The sequence below is a fragment of the Salvelinus alpinus genome, chromosome 20 (genome assembly GCF_045679555.1).
Source record: "Salvelinus alpinus chromosome 20, SLU_Salpinus.1, whole genome shotgun sequence".
NCBI lineage: Eukaryota > Metazoa > Chordata > Actinopteri > Salmoniformes > Salmonidae > Salvelinus > Salvelinus alpinus.
The window spans coordinates 40,772,117-40,795,051 of record NC_092105.1 but is presented as its reverse complement, the minus strand read 5'-3'; the positions used below and the strand labels follow the sequence as shown (position 1 = coordinate 40,795,051).

At 41.6% G+C, this 22,935-nt stretch overlaps 2 protein-coding genes across 2 annotated transcripts; both read left to right on the top strand.

Moving 5' to 3' along the window:
* Positions 1 to 458: 458 nt before the first annotated feature.
* Positions 459 to 10,611, top strand: LOC139546887 (nostrin-like). Its single transcript, XM_071355804.1, has 6 exons — positions 459 to 727; positions 1,030 to 1,113; positions 1,227 to 1,289; positions 1,379 to 1,460; positions 5,912 to 6,246; positions 6,320 to 10,611. The coding sequence occupies exons 1-5, from the start codon at positions 708 to 710 to the stop codon at positions 5,975 to 5,977; spliced, it is 315 nt and encodes a 104-aa protein (XP_071211905.1). The 5' UTR covers positions 459 to 707; the 3' UTR covers positions 5,978 to 6,246; positions 6,320 to 10,611.
* A 7,140-nt stretch (positions 10,612 to 17,751) lies between these two features.
* LOC139546886 (glucose-6-phosphatase 2-like) lies at positions 17,752 to 20,037 on the top strand. Its single transcript, XM_071355803.1, has 5 exons — positions 17,752 to 18,053; positions 18,573 to 18,682; positions 18,872 to 18,983; positions 19,080 to 19,201; positions 19,298 to 20,037. The coding sequence occupies exons 1-5, from the start codon at positions 17,761 to 17,763 to the stop codon at positions 19,807 to 19,809; spliced, it is 1,149 nt and encodes a 382-aa protein (XP_071211904.1). The 5' UTR covers positions 17,752 to 17,760; the 3' UTR covers positions 19,810 to 20,037.
* Positions 20,038 to 22,935: the final 2,898 nt, after the last annotated feature.

Here is a 22,935-nt window from a genome sequence, read left to right as displayed (position 1 = left end):
GGAAACTGTTGTGTGTGAAAAACCCAGCAGCGTTGCAGTTCTTGACACACTCAAACTGGTGCGTCTGGCACCTACTACCATACCCCATTCAAAAGCACTTAAATATTTTGTCTGCCCCATTCAACCTCTGAATGGCACACATATGCAATCCATGTCTCAATTGTCTTAAGGCTTAAAAATCTTTTTTTTTAACATGTCTCCTCCCCTTCATCTACACTGATTGAAGTGGATTTAACAAGTGACATCAATAAGGGATCATAACTTTCACCTGGATTCACCTCTCCTAAAGTAAATCATGCGGAAATCACCTGAACATATACACTAAGGACGCAAAACATGTTCTTAATGCTTTGTATGCTCAGTGTATATGCTCAGGTGATTTCCGCATAAATGGCTTTAGGAGGAGCGTGTGCAAAGTCAATAAAACGCCGGACCCTGTGAGCAACTGTACAGTGAGTACTCACTCTACCTCTTTTCAAAGACAACTTTTAGTCAAATGGCAAAGAGAAATGTAGCTTATTTCTCTTTTATATGTGTGTATCATAATTCAAAATGTAATGGATTTTCTTCATAGCTGTTTGTATTAGTGGTTACTCAAGATAGCCACAGCTTGACAACACCATGACTTGGTGAATGTGTTATAGTACAACCTGTTGTACCAAGATCTGAAGAGGTTTTCCAACAATGTGGAGCATTTCTGCAAGGTCATGGCAGTATTTCAGCAAAGGTATGGTCAATGTGATGTTATGTACTGTATTTGCATACACAACTCCTTGAGAATATCCTTTTAGTGAGGTAATTTATTTGAGCATAGTATGCCATCTCAGATTGGAAAAGTGAAACACTTTTGAAGCTGGACTGCACATATTTCATGACATTTCCATTATTTTTTCGGTGCGTACCAACACATCCATTCAGAATTGCATGATGAAGTCCTAACTTCCGGATTGAATTTGAATTACCTGTAGTTACTGTTTCACCTCAGTGTGACAAAAGTAACGTGCCTTGATGACATTTCTCTGTGACTAGGGCTGAGCTGGAGATCGGTTATGCCAAGGGACTGCAGAAGCTTGCTGGGAAACTCATCAAGGCATCCAAGTTGATGAATGACAAGTGAGTAGGGTACCTTTCTATCAAATATCTACTGTAAGTGTAAGTCATGTGCCAATGTTTATAAAAGTTGTAATAGTGCTGTAAAAACACTGCATGTTTTCATTTCCATGAAGTTCCACCTACCGAGCATGGTGCCATGTATCTATTGAAATGTACTATACAGCGGACACACACAGGTATTATACGCATGACCTTATTATGAGCCTTTCCTGTAGTAAAGATGTTGTCGGATATTTTGTACTCTGAGATTATGTTTTGGTTTTAGAGCACTAGGAAGTGCTTTTCAGGCAGAAGCCATTTTAGAAATTCAACAAGTCATAGAGGAGCACAACAAGAGGAAGAGACCTGTAAGTAATTTGGATCATTTATTCCTACCAACACGTCATTCTACATTGAGACATATTATTCTTATCCCTTTCTTGAATAGCTTGATAATGTTGTTGAGGAAACCGGAAAACTTGATTTGTTCACTCCAGTTAGTCACAACAAGGTAAGCCTTCCTTAAAAAAATAAAAGGCTTGCAAAGAATTTATTTAACCTAGCCAAGTCAGTTAAGAACAAATTCTTATTTACAATGCTGGCCTACAAAAAGGCAAAAGGCCTCCTGTGGGGACAGGGGCTGGGATTCAAAATTAAAATATTGGACAAAACACAATTCATGACAAATAGAGACACCACAACACTGCATAAAGAGAGACCTAAGACAACAACATAACATGTCAGCAACACATGACAACACAGTATGTTAGCAACACCACATGACAACAACATGGTATAGTAGCAACACAACATGGTACAAACATTATTGGGCACAGACAACAGCACAAAGGCAAAAAGGTAGAGACAACAATACATCACGCAAAGCAGACAACTGTCAGTAAGAGTGTCCATGATTGAGTCTTTGAATTAAGAGAGTTTGAGTGGTTTTTGCAGCTCGTTCCAGTTGCTAGCTGCAGCAAACTTAAAAAAGGAGCAACCCATGGATGTGTGTGCTTTGGGGACCTTTAAGAGAATGTGACTGGCAGAACGGGTGTTGTATGTGAAGGATGAGGGCTGCAGTAGAAATCTCAGATAGGGCAGAGTGAGGCCTAAGAGGGTTTTTAATAAATAATCATCAACCAGTGGGTCTTGCAATGGGTCTACGGAGATGAACAGTTTACAGAGGAGTATAGAGTGCAGTGATGTCCTAGTGTCACGTGTGCTCCCTCTCTGGCCTCTAGGTCACCAGGCTGCTCGTTAATGGCGCACACCTGTCACCAGCATTTTGCGCAATTGTGCATAATGACACTCAACTTGACTCCATCACCTCCTTGATTACTTGCCCTTTATACGTCACTCCCTTTGGTTTCTTCCCCAGTCGTCATTGTTTCTGTTGCTGTTTCATGTCGGTGCGCTGTTTGTGTTATTTCTTTTGTTTATTTATTAAACGTATTCACTCCCTGACTCTCAGCATACATCATTACACCTATAAGGAGCATTGGTGGCAAATCTGATGGCCAAATGGTAAAGAATATCTAGCCGCTCGAGAGCACCCTTACCTGCTGATCTTACCTGCTGCTCCTTTGCAACCCATTATTTCTATCTCTACTTTTTCTATCTCTACTATCTCTACTCTACTTTTTTTTTTTACTTGCTATATTGTATTTACTTCGCCACCATGGCCTTTTTATATTTTTATTTATTTATATATTTTGTTTGCCTTCACCTCCCTTATCTCACCTCACTTGCTCATATTGTATATAGACTTATTTTTCACTGTATTATTGACTGTATGTTTGTTTTACTCCATGTGTAACTATGTGTTGTTGTATGTGTCGAACTGCTTTGCTTTATCTTGGCCAGGTTGCAATTGTAAATGAGAACGTGTTCTCAATTTGCCTACCTGGTTAAATAAAGGTGAAATAAAAAAATAAAAATCTATAAATTATGTCTCCGTAATCTAGCATGGGTAGGAATCAAGGTAATCTGAATCAGGGTTAGTTTGGCAGCTGGGGTGAAAGAGGAGCGATTACAATAGAGGAATTGTAATAATGGCACCGGAGGAGATGACTGCCTTTTTTACGGGCTCCTAACCAATTGTGTTTTTTAGCGTTATTTGTCATTTATTTTGTACATAATGTTTCTGCCACCGTCTCGTATGACCGAAAAGAGCTTCTGAATATCAGAACAGCGATTACTCACCTTGTACTGGACGAAGACACCAGACAAGGCCCAAATCCCCGTCATTCGCATGAAGAAGAGACAGAGATATAGGGGTAGGTCGGGGTGCCTTGTAAGAATCCGACGGCGATTGGGTAACCCGCCTCTACCATCAGTCCTATTAGCCAACGTGCAATCATTGGATAATAAACTGGATGAGCTCCGATCAAGACTATCCTACCAACGGCACATTAAAAACTGTAATATCTTATGTTTTACCGAGTCGTGGCTGAATGACGACATGGATAACATACAGTTGGCTGAGTTTTCGGTGCATTGGCAAGATAGAACAGCTGCCTCCGGTAAGACAAGGGGTGGCGTTCTGTGTCTATTTGTCAATAACAGCTGGTGCAAGAAATCTAATAAGGTTTTGCCTGTCTGGAGGTAGCTGTAGACCACACTATTTACCAAGAGAGTTTATCTATATTTATCGTAGCTGTCTATTTACCACCACAAACCGATGCTGGCACTAAGACCACACTCAACGAGTTGTATAAGGCCATAAGCAAAGAAGAAAATAGTCATCCAGAGGCGCCGCTCCTAGTGGCCGGGGACTTTAATGCAGGGAAACGTATCTGTTTCACCTCATTTCTACCAGCATGTTACATGTGCAACCAGAGGTGGGGGGAAAAACTCCAGACCACCTTTACTCCACACACAGACGTGTACAAAACTCTCCCTCACCCTCCATTTGGCAAATCTGACCATAACTCTATCCTCCTGATTCCCGCTTACAAGCAAAAACTAAAGCAGGAAGTACCAGTGACTCGCTCAATACGGAAGTGGTCAGATGAAGGAGATGCTAAGCTACAGGACTGTTTCGCTAGCACAGACTGGAATATGTTTCTGGGATTCTTCCAATGGCATTGAGGAGTACACCACATCAGTCACTGGCTTCATCAATAAGTGCATCGATGATGTCGTCCCCACAGTGACCGTACCCCAACCAGAAGCCATGGATTACAGGCAACGTCCACTCTGAGCTAAAGGCTAGAGCTGCTGCTTTCAAGGAGCGGGGATCTAACCTGGATGCTTAGAAGAAATCCCGCTATGCCCTCCGACAAACCATCAAAAAGGTAAAGCATCAATACAGGACAAAGATTGAATCCTACTGCACCGGCTCCGACGCTTGTTGGATGTGGCCGGGCTTGTAAACTATTACGAACTACAAAGGGAAGCACAGCCGTGAGATGCCCAGTGACACGGGCCTACCAGACAAGATAAATGACTTCTATGTGCGCGTCTAGGCAAGCAACACTAAAGCATGCATGAGAGCACTAGCTGTTCCGGACGACTGTGATCACGCTCTCCGTAGCCGATGTGAGGAAGAACTTTAAACAGGTCAACATTCACAAGGCCATTAATATGGAGTTGGTCCCTACTTTGCTGCTATAATAGCCTCCACTCTTCTGGGAAGGCTTTCCACTAGATCTTTTTATGGTGACTTGCTTCCATTCAACCACAAGAGCATTAGTGAGGTCAGGCACTGATGTTGGGCGATTAGGCCTGGCTTGCAGTCGGCGTTCCAATTCTTTGGGTTAAGGTCAGGGTTCTGTGCAGGCCAGTCAAGTTCTTCCACACCGATCTCGACAAACCATTTCTGTATGGATCTCACTTTTTGCACGGGGGCATTGTCATGCTGAAACAGGGAAGGGCCTTTGTTGCCACAAGTTGGAAGCACAGAATTGTCTAGAATGTCATTGTATGCTGTAGCGTTAAGTTCTCCCTTCACTGGAACTAAGGGGCCTAGCCTGAACCATGGAAAAACAGCCCCATACCCTTATTCCTCCTCCACCATACTTTACAGTTGGCACTATGTATTCGGGCAGGTAGCGTTCTCCTGGCATCTGCCAAACCCAGATTCGTCCGTTGGACTGCCAGATGTGCATGGTAATCTTTGTCTTATGTGCAGCTGTTCGGCCATGTAAACACATTTCATGAAGCTCCTGACGAACAGTTCTTGTGCTTCCAGTGGCAGTTTGGAACTCGTGAGTGTTGAAACAGAGGACAGATGATTTTTACGCACTACAAGCTTCAGCACTCGGCTGTCCCATTCTGTGAACTTGTATGGCCTACCACTTCAAGGCTTAGCCGTTGTTGCTCCTAGACATTTCCACTTCACAATAACAACACTTACAGTACAATTGACCGGGGCAGCTCTAGGAGGGCAGAAATTTGACAAACTGACTTGTTGGAAAGGTGGCATCCTATGACGGTGCCACATTGGTAGTAGAATGGCCTCAGTGGCTTTCAATGTTAATTTATGGAGATTGCATGGCTGTGTGCTCGATTTTGTACACCTGTCAGCAACGAATGTGGCTGAAATAGCCGAATCAACTAATTTGAAGGGGTGTCCACATACTTCTGATTATATAGTGTAGTTTCATAACCAAAGTGCATTTGTCAGGGCATTGAACAAATTCATTCTAGCCTAGATTATATAATTTACAACCTATACAGTTCATTCCATATTGTGCATGCTCATTCAGATTTAGACAGCACAAACACCATAGCATAACCTTTGATGACACAACACTATATGCAATTCAACAAGTATGTTAATATACATCCTAACCAGATTATGTTCTGTTTTCAAAAGGATTGTGAGCACAGTATTATTCAATTGGCTCGTCCAGTCAAAATCAGGAGCTCCATCGTTTACTAAGGCCCCTCTGTGTGAGATCAACAGAGGCCCCAGTGAAAGCAAACTGTCTTCACTGCTTTCGTCCAAGATAGAGCCAAGACTGATGACGAGGAAAGTAACACTCATACACATGTACGATCACAAAGATTTATCATTCTGATCTTGCCTCTGAAAAACAAGAAACACATACATAATAATGTCTCCTTCAGGTGCAGAGTGGTGTAGCATTGGGAAATGCAAATCACTTCACGATATCACATCAGACAGAGATGAGTTGATTATGAAAGAGGGTAAGGAACGTTAAAAAGACTGTAGGGATGGACGAAAAACCTCATTATATACTAACAAAATCATTTGTTACAGGAGACCTTCTTGACATCTATCAAAAGGAAGACATTGGTTGGTGGTATGGGATATTGAATGGACAGATAGGTTAATGGGAAATACCCTACATGGAGGAGCTGCCCATGTTAAGTGTTGTAGGAACCGCAGAAGTATGACAGTCTGTATTGGAGCAAATGCACATGGTAAAATATCAAAGAAAAACTTCAATGTGGCAGATAGTTTATTTATACAAATTCCCAAATGACCGATACAATGTGGGAGCCTCTGAAGAACCCCACCAACTTGCATCTATTTAACATTTACATCATAAACACACATTATCATGTATTACATACACATTTTAGGTGACAGTGTATATTTGAGACAAATACACCGGATATTTCTAAAATATGTTAGAAGATATTGAACAGATTAAGTGTATTTACTTTTCAGGTTTTAGATCGTGACAAATTCTCTCCGAACATTAGCAAGGAAGGCAGAGAAGTTGTTAATCTCCTGAAGTCCCTGCTCCGAGTGGGTCACTAGACAAAACTGTGGACAAAAATATGTTTTACTATTATCACATTTCCCAGCCATTCATGATAACACTCCAAGTTGCCCAAACCACTTGTTACTATACTCTACTATTTACTGTACTCACTCTGGTATGATCCTCAGCATGAAGGTGTATGTACAGTTGAAGTCGGAAGCTTACATACACCTTAGCCAAATACATTTAAACTCAGTTTTTCACAATTCTTGACATTTAATCCTAGTAAGAATTCCCTGTTTTAGGTCAGTTAGGATCACCACTTTGTTTTAAGAATGTGAAATGTCAGAATAATAGTAGAGATTTTTTTTCTTTTTTTCTTTCATCACATTCCCAGTGGGTCAGAAGTTTACATACACTCAATTAGTATTTGGTAGCGTTGCTTTTAAATTGTTTAACTTGGGTCAAACGTTTCAGATAGCCTTCCACAAGCTTCCCACAATGAGTTGGGTGAATTTTGGCCCATTCCTACTGACAGAGCTAGTGTAAGTCAGGTTTGTCGGTCTCCTTGCTTGCACACGCTTTTTGAGTTCTGCCCACAAATGTTATATTGGATTGATGTCGGGGCTTTGTGATGGCCACTCCAATACCTTGACTTTGTTGTCCTTAAGCCAGTTTGCCACAACTTTGGAAGTATGCTTGGGGTCATTGTCCATTTGGAAGACCCATTTGCGACCAAGCTTCAACTTCCTGACTGATGTCTTGAGATGTTGCTTCAATATATCCACATAATTTTCCTACCTCATGATGCCATCTATTTTGTGAAGTGCACCAGTCCCTCCTGCAGCAAAGCACCCCAACAACATGATGCTGCCACCCTCGTGCTTCACGGTTTGGAGGGTGTTCTTTGGCTTGCAAGCCACCCCCTTTTTCCTCCAAACATAACGGTCATTATGGCCAAACAGTTTTATTTTTGTTTCATCAGACCAGAGGACATTTCTCCAAAAAGTACAATCTTTGTCCCCATGTGCAGTTGCAAACCGTAGTATGGCTTTTTTATGGCGGTTTTGGAGCAGTGCCTTCTTCCTTGCTGAGCAGCCTTTCAGGTTATGTCGATATAGGACTCGTTTTACTGTGGATATAGATAATTTTGTACCTGTTTCCTCCAGCATCTTCACAAGGTCCTTTTGCTGTTCTGGGATTGATTTGCACTTTTCGCACGGTCGTTCATCTCTGGTAGAGATCGACCGATTATGATTTTTCAACGCCGATACTGATTATTGGAGGACCCCAAAAAAAGCCGATAAAATAAAAAATAAAGTAAAAAATTAAATCGCCCGATTAATCGGTATTTGTAATAATGACAATTACAACAATACTGAATGAACACTTATTTTAACTTAATATAATAAAATAAAATCAATAAATAAAATCAATTTAGCCTCAAATAAATAATGGAACATGTTCAATTTGGTTTAAATAATGCAAAAACAAAGTTTTGGAGAAGAAAGTAAAAGTGCAATATTTGCCATGTAAAAAAGCTAACGTTTAAGTTCCTTGCTCAGAACATGAGAACATATGAAAGCTGGTGGTTCCTTTTAACATGAGTCTTCAATATTCCAAGGTAAGAGGTTATAGTATTTATAGGACTATTTCTCTCTATACCATTTGTCTATACTATTTCTCATATACCTTTGACTATTGGATGTTCTTATAGGCACTTTAGTATTGCCAGTGTAACAGTATAGCTTCCGTCCCTCTCCTCGCCCCTACTTGGGCTCGAACCAGGAACACATCGACAACAGCCACCCTCGAAGCAGCGTTACCCATGCAGAGCAAGGGGAACAACTACTCCAAGTCTCAGAGCGAGTGACGATTGAAACGCTATTAACGCGCACCCCGCTAACTAGCTAGCCATTTCACATCGGTTACACCAGCCTAATCTTGGGAGTTGATAGGCTTGAAGTCATAAACAGCGCAATGCTTGAAGCACAGGGAAGAGCTGGTGGCAAAACGCACGAAGGTGCTGTTTGAATGAATGCTTACGAGCCTGCTGCTGCCTACCATCGCTCAGTCAGACTGCTCTATCAAATCATAGACTTAATTATAACATAACACACAGAAATACGAGCCTTTGGTCATTAATATGGTCGAATCCGGAAACTAGAATTTCAGTGAAATACGGAACTGTTCAGTATTTTATCTAACGGGTGGCATCCATAAGTCTAAATATTGCTGTTACATTGCACAACCTTCAATGTTATGTCATAATTACGTAAAGTTCTGGCAAATTAGTTCGCAATGAGCCAGTATACCCTGACTCTGCGTGCAATGAACGCAAGAGAAGTGACAATTTCACCTGGTTAATATTGCCTGCTAACCTGGATTTCTTTTAGCTAAATATGCAGGTTTAAAAATATATACTTCTGTGTATTGATTTTAAGAAAGGCATTGGTGTTTATGGTTAGGTACAGTCGTGCAACGATTGTGCTTTTATCGCAAATGCGCTTTTGTTAAATCATTCCCCTGCGTTGCATCGATTATATGCAACGCAGGACACGCTAGATAAACTAGTAATATCATCAACCATGTGTAGTTAACTAGTGATTATGATTGATTGATTGTTTTTTATAAGATAAGTTTAATGATAGCTAGCAACTTACCTTGGCTTCTTACTGCATTCGCGTAACAGGCAGGCTCCTCGTGGAGTGCAATGAGAGGCAGGTGGTTAGAGCGTTGGACTAGTTAACTGTAAGGTTGCAAGATTGAATCCCGGAGCTGACAAGGTAAAAATCTGTCGTTCTCCCCCTGAACAGGCAGTTAACCCACTGTTCCTAGGCCGTCATTGAAAATAACAATGTGTTCTTAACTGACTTGCCTAGTTAAATAAAGGTGTAATAAAAAATAAAAACCGGCCAAATCGGTGTCCAAAAATACCGATTTCCGATTGTTATGAAAACTTGAAATCGGCCCTAATTAAATCGGCCATTCCGATTAATCGGTCGACCTCTAATCTCTAGGAGACAGAATGCGTCTCCTTCCTGATCGGTATGATGGCTGCGTGGTCCCATGGTGTTTATACTTGTGGATGAACGTGGTACCTTCAGGCATTTGGAAATTGCTCCCAAGGATGAACCAGACTTGTGGAGGTCTACAATTTTTGGGCTGATTTCTTTTGATTTTCCCATGATGTCAAGCAGAGGCACCGAGTTTGAAGGTAGGCCTTGATACCTCCACAGGTAAACCTCCAATTGGCTCAAATGATGTCAATTAGCCTATCAGAAGATTCTAAAGCCATGACATAATTTCCCCCCCCCCAAGCTGTTTAAAGGCACAGTCAACTTAGTGTATGTAAATTCTGACCCACTGGAATTGTGATACAGTGAATTATAAGTGAAATAATCTGCCTGTAAACAATTGTTGGAAAAATTACTTGTGTCATGGACAAAGTACACGTCCTAACCGACTTGCCAAAACTATAGTTTGTTGACAAGAAATTTGTGGAGTGGTTGAAAAACGAGTTTTAATAACTCCAACCTAAGTGTATGTAAACTTCCGACTTCAACTGTATGCACAGTCAGTCACTTTGGTTGATGTCTCGGAAAATAAAATGCAATATCTCACCTTGAATAAAAAACAAACAAATAATTTGACGTCTGTGGTTTAACACACATGGTCAACACTAAAACTTTCAAACGTTACAATATTACCAACAGATTTATTCCCCATTTACCATAAATGTCTCTAATTTCCAATCCCGAAACCCCTGTTTGGCTTTGTTGATATATTCTGTCTTTGTTGGCTTTGTTTTGGGACACGATCACTTTAAAGAAAGGAAAAAGTAAGCGTGTCCTGTTTTTTCTGAATACTCATATCTATTGAGACCAACAAAAAAAGTGTATGAAGGACTAAATCTAATAATCCACTTCAAATCAAATTGTATTGGTCACATACACATGGTTAGCAGATAATGTGAGTGTAGCGAAATGCTTGTGCTTCTTTTTATTTAACCATTTACAACTGCGACCTGGCCAAGATAAAGCAAAGCAGCTCGACAAAAACAACAGAGTTACACATGGGATAAAACAAACGTAGTCAATAACACAATAGAAAAATCTATATACAGTGTGTGCAAATGTAGTAAGATTGGGGAGGTAAGGCAATAAATAGGCCATAGTGGTGAAATAATTACAATTTAGCAATTAAACACCGGAGTGAGATGTGCAGAAGATGATTGTGCAAGTAGAGATACTGGGGTGCAAAAGCGCAAAAAAATAAATAACAATATTGGTGGGCTATTTACAGATGGGCTGTGTACAGGTGCAGTGATCGGTAGGCTGCTCTGACAGCTGATGCTTAAAGTTAGTGAGGGAGATTTGAGTCTCCAGCTTCAGTGATTTTTGCAATTCGTTCCAGTCATTGGCAGCAGAGAACTGGAAAGAAAGGCAGCCAATTAGGTGTTGGCTTTGGGGATGACCAGTGAAATATACCTGCTGGAGCACGTGCTACGGGTGGGTGTTGCTATGGTGACCAGTGAGCTGAGATAAGGCGGGGCTTTACCTATCAAAGATTTATAGATGACCTGGAGCCAGTGGGTTTGGCGACGAATATGAAGCGAGGGCCAGCCAACGAGAGCATACCAGGTCGCAGTGGTGGGTAGTATATGGGGCTTTGGTGACAAAACAGATGGCACTGTGATTACTCAGCAAATTGGATGCAGTCTGAGTGTTGGAGGTTATTTTGTAAATGACATCTCCGAAGTCAAGGATCGGTAGGATAGTCAGTTATACGAGGGTATGTTTAGCAGCATGAGTGAAGGAGGCTTTGTTGCGAAATAGGAAGCCGATTCTAGATTTAATTTTGGATTGGAGATGCTTAATGCGAGGCTGGAAGGAAAGTTCAGTCTAGTCAGACACCTAGGTATTTGAAGTTGTCCACATATTCTAGGTCAGAACCGTCCAGAGTAGTGATGCTAGGCAGGCGGGCGGCGATCGGTTGAAGAGCATGCATTTAGTTTTACTTGCATTTAAGAGCAGTTGGAGGCCACGGAAGGAGTGTTGTATGGCATTGAAGCTCGTTTGGAGGTTTGTTAACACAGTGTCCAAAGAAGTGCCAGAAGTATACAGAATGGTATCGCCTGCATAGATGTGGATCAGAGAATCACCAGCAGCAAGAGTGACATCATTAATATATACAGAGAAAAGAGTCGGCCCGAGAATTGAACCCTGTGGCACCCCCATAGAGACTGCCAGAGGTCCAGACAACAGGCCCTCAGAATTCAGTATGTCAAATCAATCTGAGAAGTAGTTGGTGAACCAGGCGAGGCAGTCACTTGAGAAACCAAGGCTGTTGAGTCTGCCAATAAGAATGTGGTGATTGACAGAGTCGAAAGCCTTGGCCAGGTCGATGACGGCTGCACAGTATTGTCTTTTATTAATTGCAGTTATGATATCGTTTAGGACCTTGAACGTGGCTGAGGTGCACCAATGACCAGCTCGGAAACCAGATTCCATAGCGGAGAAGGTACGGTGGGATTCGAAATGGTCGGTGATCTGTTTGTTAACTTGGCTTTTGAAGACTTTAGAAAGGCAGGGTAGGATAGATATAGGTCTGTAACAGTTTGGGTCCAGAGTGTCTCCCCCTTTGAAGAGGGGGATGACCGCGACAGCTTTCCAATCTTTATGGATCTCAGACGATACGAAAGAGAGGTTGAACAGGCTAGTAATAGGGGTTGCAACAATTGAGGCAGATAATTTTCAAAATAGAGGGTCCAGATTGTCTAGCCCAGATGATTTGTAGGGGTCCAGATTTTGCAGCTCTTTCAGAACATCAGCCATCTGGATTTGGGTGAAGGAGAAGCGTGGGGGGGGGGGGCTTGGGCAAGTTGCTGCAGGGGGTGCAGAGCTGTTGGCCGGGGTAGCCAGGTGAAAAGCATGGCCAGCCGTAGAAAAATGCTTCTTGAAATTCTCGATTATCGTAGATTTATCAGTGGTGACAGTGTTTCCTAGCCTCAGTGCAGTGGGCAGCTGGGAGGAGGTGCTCTTATTCTCCATGGACTTTAGTGTCCCAGAACTTTTGGGAATTTGTGCTACAGGATGCAAATTTCTGTTTGAAAAAGCTAGACTTTTCTTTCCTAACTGACTGTATATTGGTTCCTAACTTCCCTGAAAAGTTGCATATCGCGGGGGCTATTCGATGCTAATGCAGTACGCCACAGGATGTTTTTGTGCTGGTCAAGGGCAGTCAAGTCTGGAGTGAACCAAGGGCTATATCTGTTCTTTTTTCTACGTTTTTTGGATGGGGCATGCTTATTTAAGATGGTGAGGAAAGCACTTGTAAAGAATAACCAGGCATCCTCTACTGACGGGATGAGGTCAATATGCTTCCAGGATACCCGGGCCAGGGCGATTAGAAAGGCCTGCTCGCTGAAGTGTTTTAGGGAGCGTTTGACAGTGATGAGGGGTGGTCGTTTGACCGCGGACCCATTACGAACGCAGGCAATGAGGCAGTAATCGCTGAGATCCTGGTTGAAGACAGCAAACGTGTATTTAGAGGGCAAGTTGGTCAGGATGATATCTATCAGGGTGCCCGTGTTAGCGGATTTTAGGGTTGTACCTGGTAGGTTCCTTGATAATTTGTGTGAGGTTGAGGGCATCTAGCTTAGATTGTAGGACGGCCGTGGTGTTAAGCAGATCCCAGTTTAGGTCACCGTTCGATAGTCGCTACTACGCTAGGCGAGCGGGAGACGATGGTGTTCAGAAAGCTAGCGGGCCGGGGCTAGCAGATAGGTTTTCAGCGACATCGCAACGGAAAAGCCTGTTGAAACCATCGGACGATTACGTCGGCAGACCAGTCGTGATGGATCGGCGGGGCTCCGTGTCGACAACAAAGGGTCCAGGTCAATTGGCAAAAGAGGTATTGTAGCCCAAGAAGTTAGCTGGTATATGGGACTAGCTCAAGGCAAACTGGTGCATTCTTCGGGACAAAGGCGTTAGCTAACAGTAGCCACTCGATTGCAGCTAGCTTGCTGCGATGATCTGATGTAATGGTCCAGAGCTTACGGCAGGAATCTGGTGATGTGGTAGAGAGAAGCAGTCTGATATGCTCTGGGTTGATATCGCGCTCTGCAGACTGGCAGGTATTGTCTGAGCTAAAGCTGGCTGGTGTCCGAGCTAAAAGGTGAAGACCGCTAGCCGTGGCTAACAAAGACTGATAGCTAGTAGCTAGTTAGCTGGCTAGCTCCTGATGGAGGTTCCAGTTATAAGAAATAAAAATAGCAGATCCGTACCACATTGGGTGATGCGGGTTGCAGGAAAGTATATTTAGTTTGTAGATAGATACTACTTCCGACTTGCCAAAACTATAGTTTGTTAACAAGAAATTTGTGGAGTGGTTGAAAAACAAGTTAATGAATCCAACCTACGTAAAGCCAAATTTCTTCAGCCTCCTGATGTTGAAGAGGCGCTGTTGAACCTTCTTCACCATGCTGTTTGTGTGGGTGGACCATTTCAGTTTGTCTGTGATGTGTACGCCAAGGAACCTAAATCTTTCCACCTTCTCCACTGCTGTCCCGTCGATGTGGATAGGTTGGTGCTCCCTCTGCTGTTTCCTGAAGTCCACGATCATCTCCTTTGTTTTGTTGGCGTTGAGTGAGAGGTTATTTTCCTGACACCACACTCCGAGGGCCCTCACCTCCTCCCTGTGGGCCTTCTCGTCGTTGTTGGGTATCAAGCCTACCACTGTAGTGTTGTCTGCAAACTTGATGATTGAGTTGTCATGGGTGGACAGGGAGTACAGGAGAGGGCTGAGAACGCACCATTGTGGGACGTGTGCAACTGGGACCCAGTGTTGAGGATCAGAGGGATGGAGATGTTTCCTACCCTCACCACCTGGGGGCGGCCCGTCAAAGTCCAGGACCCAGTTGCACAGGGTGGGGTCGAGACCCAGGGTCTCGAGCTTAATGACGAGTTTGGAGGGTACTATGGTGTTAAATGCTGAGCTGTAGTCAATTAACAGCATTCTTACATAGGTATTCCTCTTGTCCAGATGGGATAGGGCAGTGTGCAGGCGATTGCGTCGTCTGTGGACCTATTGGGGCGGTAAGCAAATTGGAGTGTGTCTAGGGTATCAGGGAGGGTGGAGGTGATATGATCCTTGACTAGTCTCTCAAAAGCACTTAAGGTTCAGTTACCTTAGCTTTCTTGGGAACAGGAACAATGGTGGCCATCTTGAAGCATGTGGGTACAGCAGACTGGGATAGGGATTGAATATGTCCGTAAACACACCAGCCAGCTGGTCTGTGCATGCTCTGAGGACGAAGCAAGGGATGCCATCTGGGCCAGCAGCTTTGCGAGGGTTAACACGTTTAAATGTTTTACTCACGTTGGCCCCGGTGAAGGAGAGCTCACAGGCTTTGGTAGCAGTGAAGGTAGCAGTGAAGGAGAGCTCACAGGCTTTGGTGTCAGTGGCACTGTATTGTCCTCAAAGCGAGCAAGACGTCTTCTTTTTGTAATCCGTGATTGACTGTAGACCCTGCCACATACGTCTCGTGTTTCAGCCGTTGAATTGCGACTCTACTTTGTCTCTATACTACTGATGCTTTGCTTGTTTGATTGTCTTGGAGGGAATAGCTACACTGTTTGTATTCTGTCATGTTTCTAGTCACCTTGCCATGATTAAAAGCGGTGGTTCGCGCGTTCAGTTTTGCGCGAATGCTGCCATCAATCCACGGTTTCTGGTTAGGGAAGGTTTTAATAGTCACAGTGGGTACAGCATCAAGTTTATTAGCAAGTGCATCGGTGCTCACCGAGTCAGCGTATACATCAATGTTGAATACTTATGTAAATAAGGTATGTTTTTTTAAATTTGTAATACATTAGCAAAAACATATTTTTTCAGTTTTCACTTTGTCAATATGGGGTATTGCGTGTAGATTAATACATTTTAGAATACGGCTGTGGAAAAAGGGAAGGGGTCTGAAAACTTCCAGAATGCACTAAGTAATTGGAGGAAGGTGTCTACTGTAGGGGGGGGTTTGTTAATAAAACATTTTAAACAATAAATAACATTGATACACAACATTATAGGGTTAGGGTCCCCACACCGCCACATGTCCATGTCACAGCTCCTGTTAACGGAAAACAGATGGAAGACCGAGTGAACTACCTGGTCTGAGTCTCTGAACACCTGTGTGTAAATGGAAGAGAAGCCACAAATGTGTTGTCACTGTTAAATACTGTCGGCTGCAATTGTTAAAACAGGTACAGTAAGTGTGTATTTTGTATTCGTGAAATTGACGTGATTTGAAAGCAGCGGTAAAGTTATTAGTTTATAGAACCGTACCACAACTGAGAATCGATTCCTGTTTACATGGAGTAACGTCATTTGTTTTTGCTTCCAGAGCCAATTCGCCCTTTTAAAACAGAACATGTAAGGTCCTACGGTGTAACGTTAGTCTCCTTTAGTCCAATATTAGGTTAGTTTAGGCCATATTATTCCCAGCTACCGCATCCGTAAATCAAGTGTCAGAGTTTACATTTTTCTGAAAAAACAGCTAATCCCAGATTGTTGTAGCTTTACACTGAAAGATATGAACTCATGGTTAAGCAAACCCAGCTAGCTAAAAACACAACACCTCTAACAACACCTGTAACATTAATTTTAGCTATAATTTTATCAAATATGGTGAATTTTGTTAGCCAACGTTACCGTAACAATTTTCGGATGTTCCTAGACCCAGAACTCCTGTCAGCTTTTCGCAGTTGTTTTCAAAATTCCGCGCTCACGGAAACAAGGACTGTGACTGCACACCGGAAATTTAGTTTTTTATATAAAGTCAAAGTAGCTAGTCCTTTAAGAAATAAACTCCTGCAATACAAATGATAATGCACAGTATTTATCAAATTCGATGTTTATTCTTTATGTCTCGTCTCAAACCAGATATGAAAATAAAAAGGGAATGAGACACGTTTTTCCTGGTTTCTCACAGTGCAACGTTTTTAGTCTCTTTGTCTGTGCTCATGAATTTGCGCCACCCTGTGGCGATATAAGATATGTACCTGTAGGAAAAGCCTGTATCAACGTTAAACATATATATATTTTTTTTAATTGTCGAGTTTATATCTGCATCAACATACAGAATGTTCAGAAAGCATGGTGTAGTACCAGCTTAGTCCCTGGAGGTTGTCTGTGTAACAGTTTAACTTTAGTCCGTCCCCGAAAAGGGGTCTGTTAACTGTTCTTCTTAATTTTCATTAGATATCCCATTGGTCTCACTGGGGCATCTGGTTTCCTTTTTCTCAGTTGTGAAAAATAAGAGCAAAACGGCTCCTTTGGGGCCCGCAGCCATTCAATGTATTTGAACTAGACAGAACAGCTGATTCAACTGGTCAACTAATCATAAAGCCCTTGATAAGTGAATCAAGTTGTGAAATATCTGGGTGTCCCAGAGGAGAGGTTCGAGGACCACTGTAGTAGGGGATGTTCACTTATCTTAGGGTAATGGTTAAAATCCCAAATTACTTTTAATAATAAACAATACAATAATAATAATACATATCGTGATGTTTTACTTCACAGTTAGAAACCCATTGTTGTTACAGTGCCCAATCACCCCACCAGAGAATCACTGAATGGGAAAATGATGTCATTATGTAAATGGCCCCGGGGGTCGAATGCGTGCGAACACTGTCCTCAGAGGTGGATAGAATGGCTAATATTTAACCAATAAAAGTAATGACCTGTGGACAATCTAATGTCCACACTATCATCCTGTAAACAACTTTGTGCAACATGCCTTAAAATGCTGATTTCACATTATACCAACACAATCAAACAATGTCAACCCATACACTTAGCTTTTGAATGATTTATGATGGTACATTTACATATAAAGAAGACAGCTCTCGCTCTCGCTCTCTCTCTCTCTCTCTCTCTCTCGCTCTCTCTCTCTCGCTCTCTCTCTCTCTCTCTATTAAAAAGGGAGAGACTGATGTCCATGGTGCAGCATTGTAGTTGTGGCCAAGGGAGCAGCTGTCCCAGTCGTGCCAGACAGACTGAACCCCAGATGGACCTCATCCACAGCAGTGGGGTGCTGGTGATCCAGCACCTCCAGAGCAACTACAAGGACTACCATGACTTCCTTGACTTCATGTCCTCTGTGGGCGACCCTCGTAACATCTTTTCTCTCTATTTTCCTCTGTGGTTTCAGCTTAGCCAAATTGTCGGCACCAAGATGATATGGGTGGCAGTTATCGGAGACTGGTTCAACCTAATTTTCAAATGGTAGGACACCATCTGCTCACTGTGTTTAAAAAATATATATTTACACTTGTGCTGCCATAACTAGTAAAGGCAGGGAGAGATAGTGAGTGAAAGTTAAGTAACATTTTGCATATTGATGCTTATAACAACACGCTCATGCTGTCTAGGGGATCAGTACGACATTGCATAAATATTTTGACAGATATAGTTTGTTTGGCATAGTATAAGGAATTTGAATGTCATTGAAACACAATGTTATTATAATGTTATTATAAACTGGGTGGTTCGAGCCCTGAATGCTGATTGGCTGACAGCCGTGGTATATCAGACTGTATACCACGCGTATGACAAAACATTTATTACATTGGTAACCAGTTTATAATAGCAATAAGGCACCTTGGGGGTTTGTGGTATATGGCCAATATACCACAGCTAAGGGCTGTATCCAGGCACTGGGCGTTGCGTCGTAGACGTGGTATATTGGCAACATACCACACCCTCTCGTGCCTTATTGCTTAAATCTGACTCTCTTGTTTTTAGGATTCTGTTTGGTCAAAGGCCATACTGGTGGGTGCATGAAACTCTCTTTTACCAGAATAATTCACTCCCCCAGCTGGAGCAGTTCCACATTACCTGTGAAACAGGACCAGGTCAGTGTCATTTCCTGTCTGACAATCATTATGATCATAAATTCTGGAGATTGAAGGATTATTCCATGTAATGAATTGCAAAATGGCAAAACTGTCTGATGTATTGTTTTGTGAACTGAAATATATCTTTGTGAAGATCTGAATGTGTGTCATGCTTGTATGATAGATAAACCCTGTTCAATTGTATAGGCAGTCCATCCGGTCATGCCATGGGCTCTTCGTGTGTCTGGTATGTAATGATCACATCAGCACTCAACTTTACCAGACGCCTTTGTGACAGCTCAACTCAGGGGTGCCAGAGGTAGGCATGCTGTTACTATGTTGCTTCGTGAAAGAATGTATGTGCCTGTATAATGTGTGCCTCTATTAGGGCCTAAATTATCCTAAATCTTCTCAGGTTTGGGCTTGTGTGGTCCTTTTTGTGGATGGCATTTTGGATCATTCAGATTAGTGTTGGCATCTCCAGGATCTTCATCGCCACACACTTCCCTCACCAGGTTATCCTTGGTGTTCTAGCTGGTAAGACTTCTATTATGACCAATTAGTGTATACAGTGTGTGTTTTCACTTGGTAGACATTTTCACTACAGTATATATTTTTTTAAATTCTCAACAGGTATACTAGTTGCTGAAGCATTTGAGCATGTTCCCTCGATCCACAAAGCCAGTTTAAAAGTCTACCTTCACACTAGCTTATTTCTGTTCTCCTTTGCCGTCAGCCTTTACTTGCTCCTTAAAATGATAGACATTGACCTACTGTGGTCGATACCCAAAGCAAAGAAGTGGTGTGCCAATCCAGACTGGATCCACCTGGACACTACACCTTTTGCTGGTTTAGTGAGAAACCTGGGAGCATTGTTTGGACTTGGCCTGGCCATTAACTCTCAGATGTTCATCCAGAGCTGCAAGGGGAAGAACGGCTACAAGACTAGGTTTAAACTCATGTGTGTAGCAGCCAGTCTGACCTCTCTGCAACTGTACGATTTCATCAAAATTCCCACTCACATAGAGATCCTGTTCTACACACTCTCATTCTGTAAGAGTGCTGCAGTCCCCCTTAGTGTGGTGGCACTCATCCCCTACTGTGTTCACTTGTTGATAGGAGACAAGGAGAGGAAATTAGACTGAATGTTTGTACATCGTCACTTGTCACAATGATGAATTGCATTATAATGAACATAGATTGCCTGACTGATTATGGTTGTAATGTAGATATCTTTTGCTAAGCTATTTACCTTGTTGGAAAATGTGGATTATCGTTTTTGCAATGTTAAATTGTATGTTACATGTACAGTGTGAAACGAGTGAGCTGGTGTTTTTTAAGACAAAAAAAATTAAAGTAAATTGTAAACAAAATGTGTTTTATCAATTTACTTTACTGTTTTTAACCTTTATTTAACTAGGCAAGTCAGTTAAGAACAAATTCTTATTTACAATGATGGCCTACCCCGGATGACGCTGGACTAATTGTGCGCTCCCAATCACAGCCGGATGTGATATAGCCTGGATTCGAACCAGGGACTGTAGTGGCACCTATTGCACTGAGATGCAGTGCCTTAGACCACTGCGCCACTCGGGAGCCTGTAAATATTCTCATTCTACTGTGATTCCAATTTAGATTAATGTTTTTCCTTGAGAAAGAGTTACTAATTAAAAACGTGATTTTCCTGTGTCATATATATATATATATATATTTCCATATTATGAGGTTGGAGTAATACTGTAAAATTGTGAAAATGATGATGCCAATTTAGTTTGAAAAGATGGCCTGAAATTTCAGCCTGTTTTGGTGGTTAGTGCTGGGTGATTAACCGAAATGTCGGTTATTTCTCGTTTTTTTAAACAACAAATTGACTGATGTCAGTTCAATTATTTGAATTCCATTTTTTTTTTTTTATCTGTGAGCTCAACAGCACATCACAGTTTCTCTACAGATAAATCAGAACCAGGCTGAACTGTGTGATGTAGTAGGGAGTTGTAGTTTTCAACAGGCCAATATTCTACCTAGTTTAGCTCATAAAACGTGGTAATTAACTACAATGACCTTAATCCATTGCGCAGCTACTTGTCCTGTCTGTTTCTTTTAAGCCTGCTGTGGAAGAGAGATGAATGCCAGATCTTGAGGTGATATAGAGAGCAGCTGTTGCTTTGTGAGGTATCTCTACACTTGTTGATATTCAGCAGTCATAAAAGAATGTCTTATTTAATTTGAAGTATAGTGATTTTGTCAGACAGCATAGGCAGCAGCTCTATAGAGATGAGATGACTTAGAATGAAGTCATCAAATAAAACTAATGTAATACACACAACAACTTAAATATTTTATGAAAGTAATGTGAATAAATTATGGTTAATAAGCAATAATGGGCAGTCACTAGCATCATGGGACTTTAATAAAAATTTTAAAAAACTCTGTGATGTTACAGCATTCAGCCCACATAATGAATAGCACATTTAAAGTCCCCCCCCAAAAAATTGTCAAACTGAAACGACCTCAAAAAGCACTAAATCGCTCCGCACTAGGTGGGATGGAGTTTTGGTCAGACTGGTGACATCACCAAGCATTAAATTAGTTAAGACTAATAAGAGAGTTCCAAATCTCTGCTAATGATTTTCAGTTCTCCCCACTCAGACCACTCCCAGAAAGCCCTAGCAAAATTCTTGCTTGAGAAATTCTTCTTTGCTAAGAAGCTATTTTTGTTTGTTTTCAATTAAAATTGTCAAAAATAATCACAGTAAGGTACTTAATTGTTAACCCAGAAATGATTTGACGTTGAGATAAAAACAGCTGCATTGGAACTTTAAACATAACAGACAATTCCTTGAGAAGTTTTGAATTGTTCTATCAGTGTTTGTTTTTTGTGACACATGAGCCATTTCACCAAAATATAGAATTCATGACAATAACAATTTATCTCATCATCATACCCATATTATTCTGGCATAAACTTTACTACTAATGATAATGTAGCAAAATAATTTGGTTATTAACAGCCCTGCTTTTTGCTACTGTAGTAAATACCCATCCTTATCACAGCTGTTACTGTAATGTAATAACTTAAATGTATCTAAAAGTCACTCTGTACAAGCCAATTTGGATGTAGGCCTATACCAAAATGTACTGCATAACACATTGTCTGATGTACACATGGTCCTTTGTAGCTCAGTTGGTAGAGAGTGTGTAACACCAGGGTAGTGGGTTCAAATCCCAGGACCACCCATATGTAAAATGTTTTCAGCATTACTTACTGTAAGTCGCTTTGGATAAAAGCATCTGCTAAATATCATATTTTATATTACATGTAACTCTTCAAGAAGATGTACGTTTTCTAACAGGGTACTCTCATTAGCTTACCCCCATTATCTGTTGCTAGGAGGCTATATGGTTACCTTGCAAGTTTGGTTAGATAAATTATATAACTGTCCACTTAGTGCTTGCTCAGCCTATCCAGGCCTGAGGAGACATCTGTGATTGTGTGTTGTTACGTGTTAATGCTGAACATGGAAAGGTTCAGCAGGCGGTTCATAATGCTGATAAATCAGTAGGTGCTTTCAGAATATGCCCGCTAATCACTTGGCAAACTCAGTTCATGGAGTACATCGTTTGTGAAAAATCCTTGGCCTACTTAATGCACAAAATGAAGTACAATCACTTGGTGGTTTGTGAAAGGTGTTAGCATTTACTAGCACACAATTGTGTTGGGCATTTCAACACCACAGTTCAATGGTAAACTACAGCTTCATCCAGAGGTCACCTATGACATACAGTAGTTCATACAGAATTGAGACCAAAGAGAAGTTTCCTTCATATCTAGAGTCCATCATTCATTTATTCAGTTACATATCCATCAAATATACGGTTTGAGGTGTTCTTTTCATCAAGGACAATTTAAGACAGACACAACAGAGGACACATCACTTTTTCCACATTTTGTTACGTTACAGCCTTATTCTAAAATGTATAAAAATATGTTTTATCCTAAATCTACATACAATACCCCACAATGACAAAGCAAAAACAAGTTTAGACATTTTTGCAAATTCTGAAATATCACATTTACTCAGTAATTTGTTGAAGCACCTTTGGCAGCGATTACAGCCTCGAGTCTTCTTGGGTATGACGCTACAAGCTTGGGACACCTGTATTTGGGGAGTTTCTCCCATTCTTCTCTGCAGATCCTCTCAAGCTCTGAGATGTTCGATCAGGTTCAAGTCCAGGCTCTGGCTGGTCCACTCAAGGACATTCAGAGACTT

Bases quoted from the DNA above. Each gene is read 5' to 3' on its own strand.
- LOC139546886 (XM_071355803.1), top strand. From the start codon at position 17,761: ATGTCCATGGTGCAGCATTGTAGTTGTGGCCAAGGGAGCAGCTGTCCC. The intron at 18,054-18,572 runs GTAGGACACCAT...TCTTGTTTTTAG, and splicing joins TTCAACCTAATTTTCAAATG to GATTCTGTTTGGTCAAAGGC. The intron at 18,984-19,079 runs GTAGGCATGCTG...AAATCTTCTCAG, and splicing joins TCAACTCAGGGGTGCCAGAG to GTTTGGGCTTGTGTGGTCCT.
- LOC139546887 (XM_071355804.1), top strand. From the start codon at position 708: ATGGCAGTATTTCAGCAAAG. The intron at 1,114-1,226 runs GTGAGTAGGGTA...ATTTCCATGAAG, and splicing joins TCCAAGTTGATGAATGACAA to TTCCACCTACCGAGCATGGT. The intron at 1,461-5,911 runs GTAAGTAATTTG...TGTTTTCAAAAG, and splicing joins ACAACAAGAGGAAGAGACCT to GATTGTGAGCACAGTATTAT.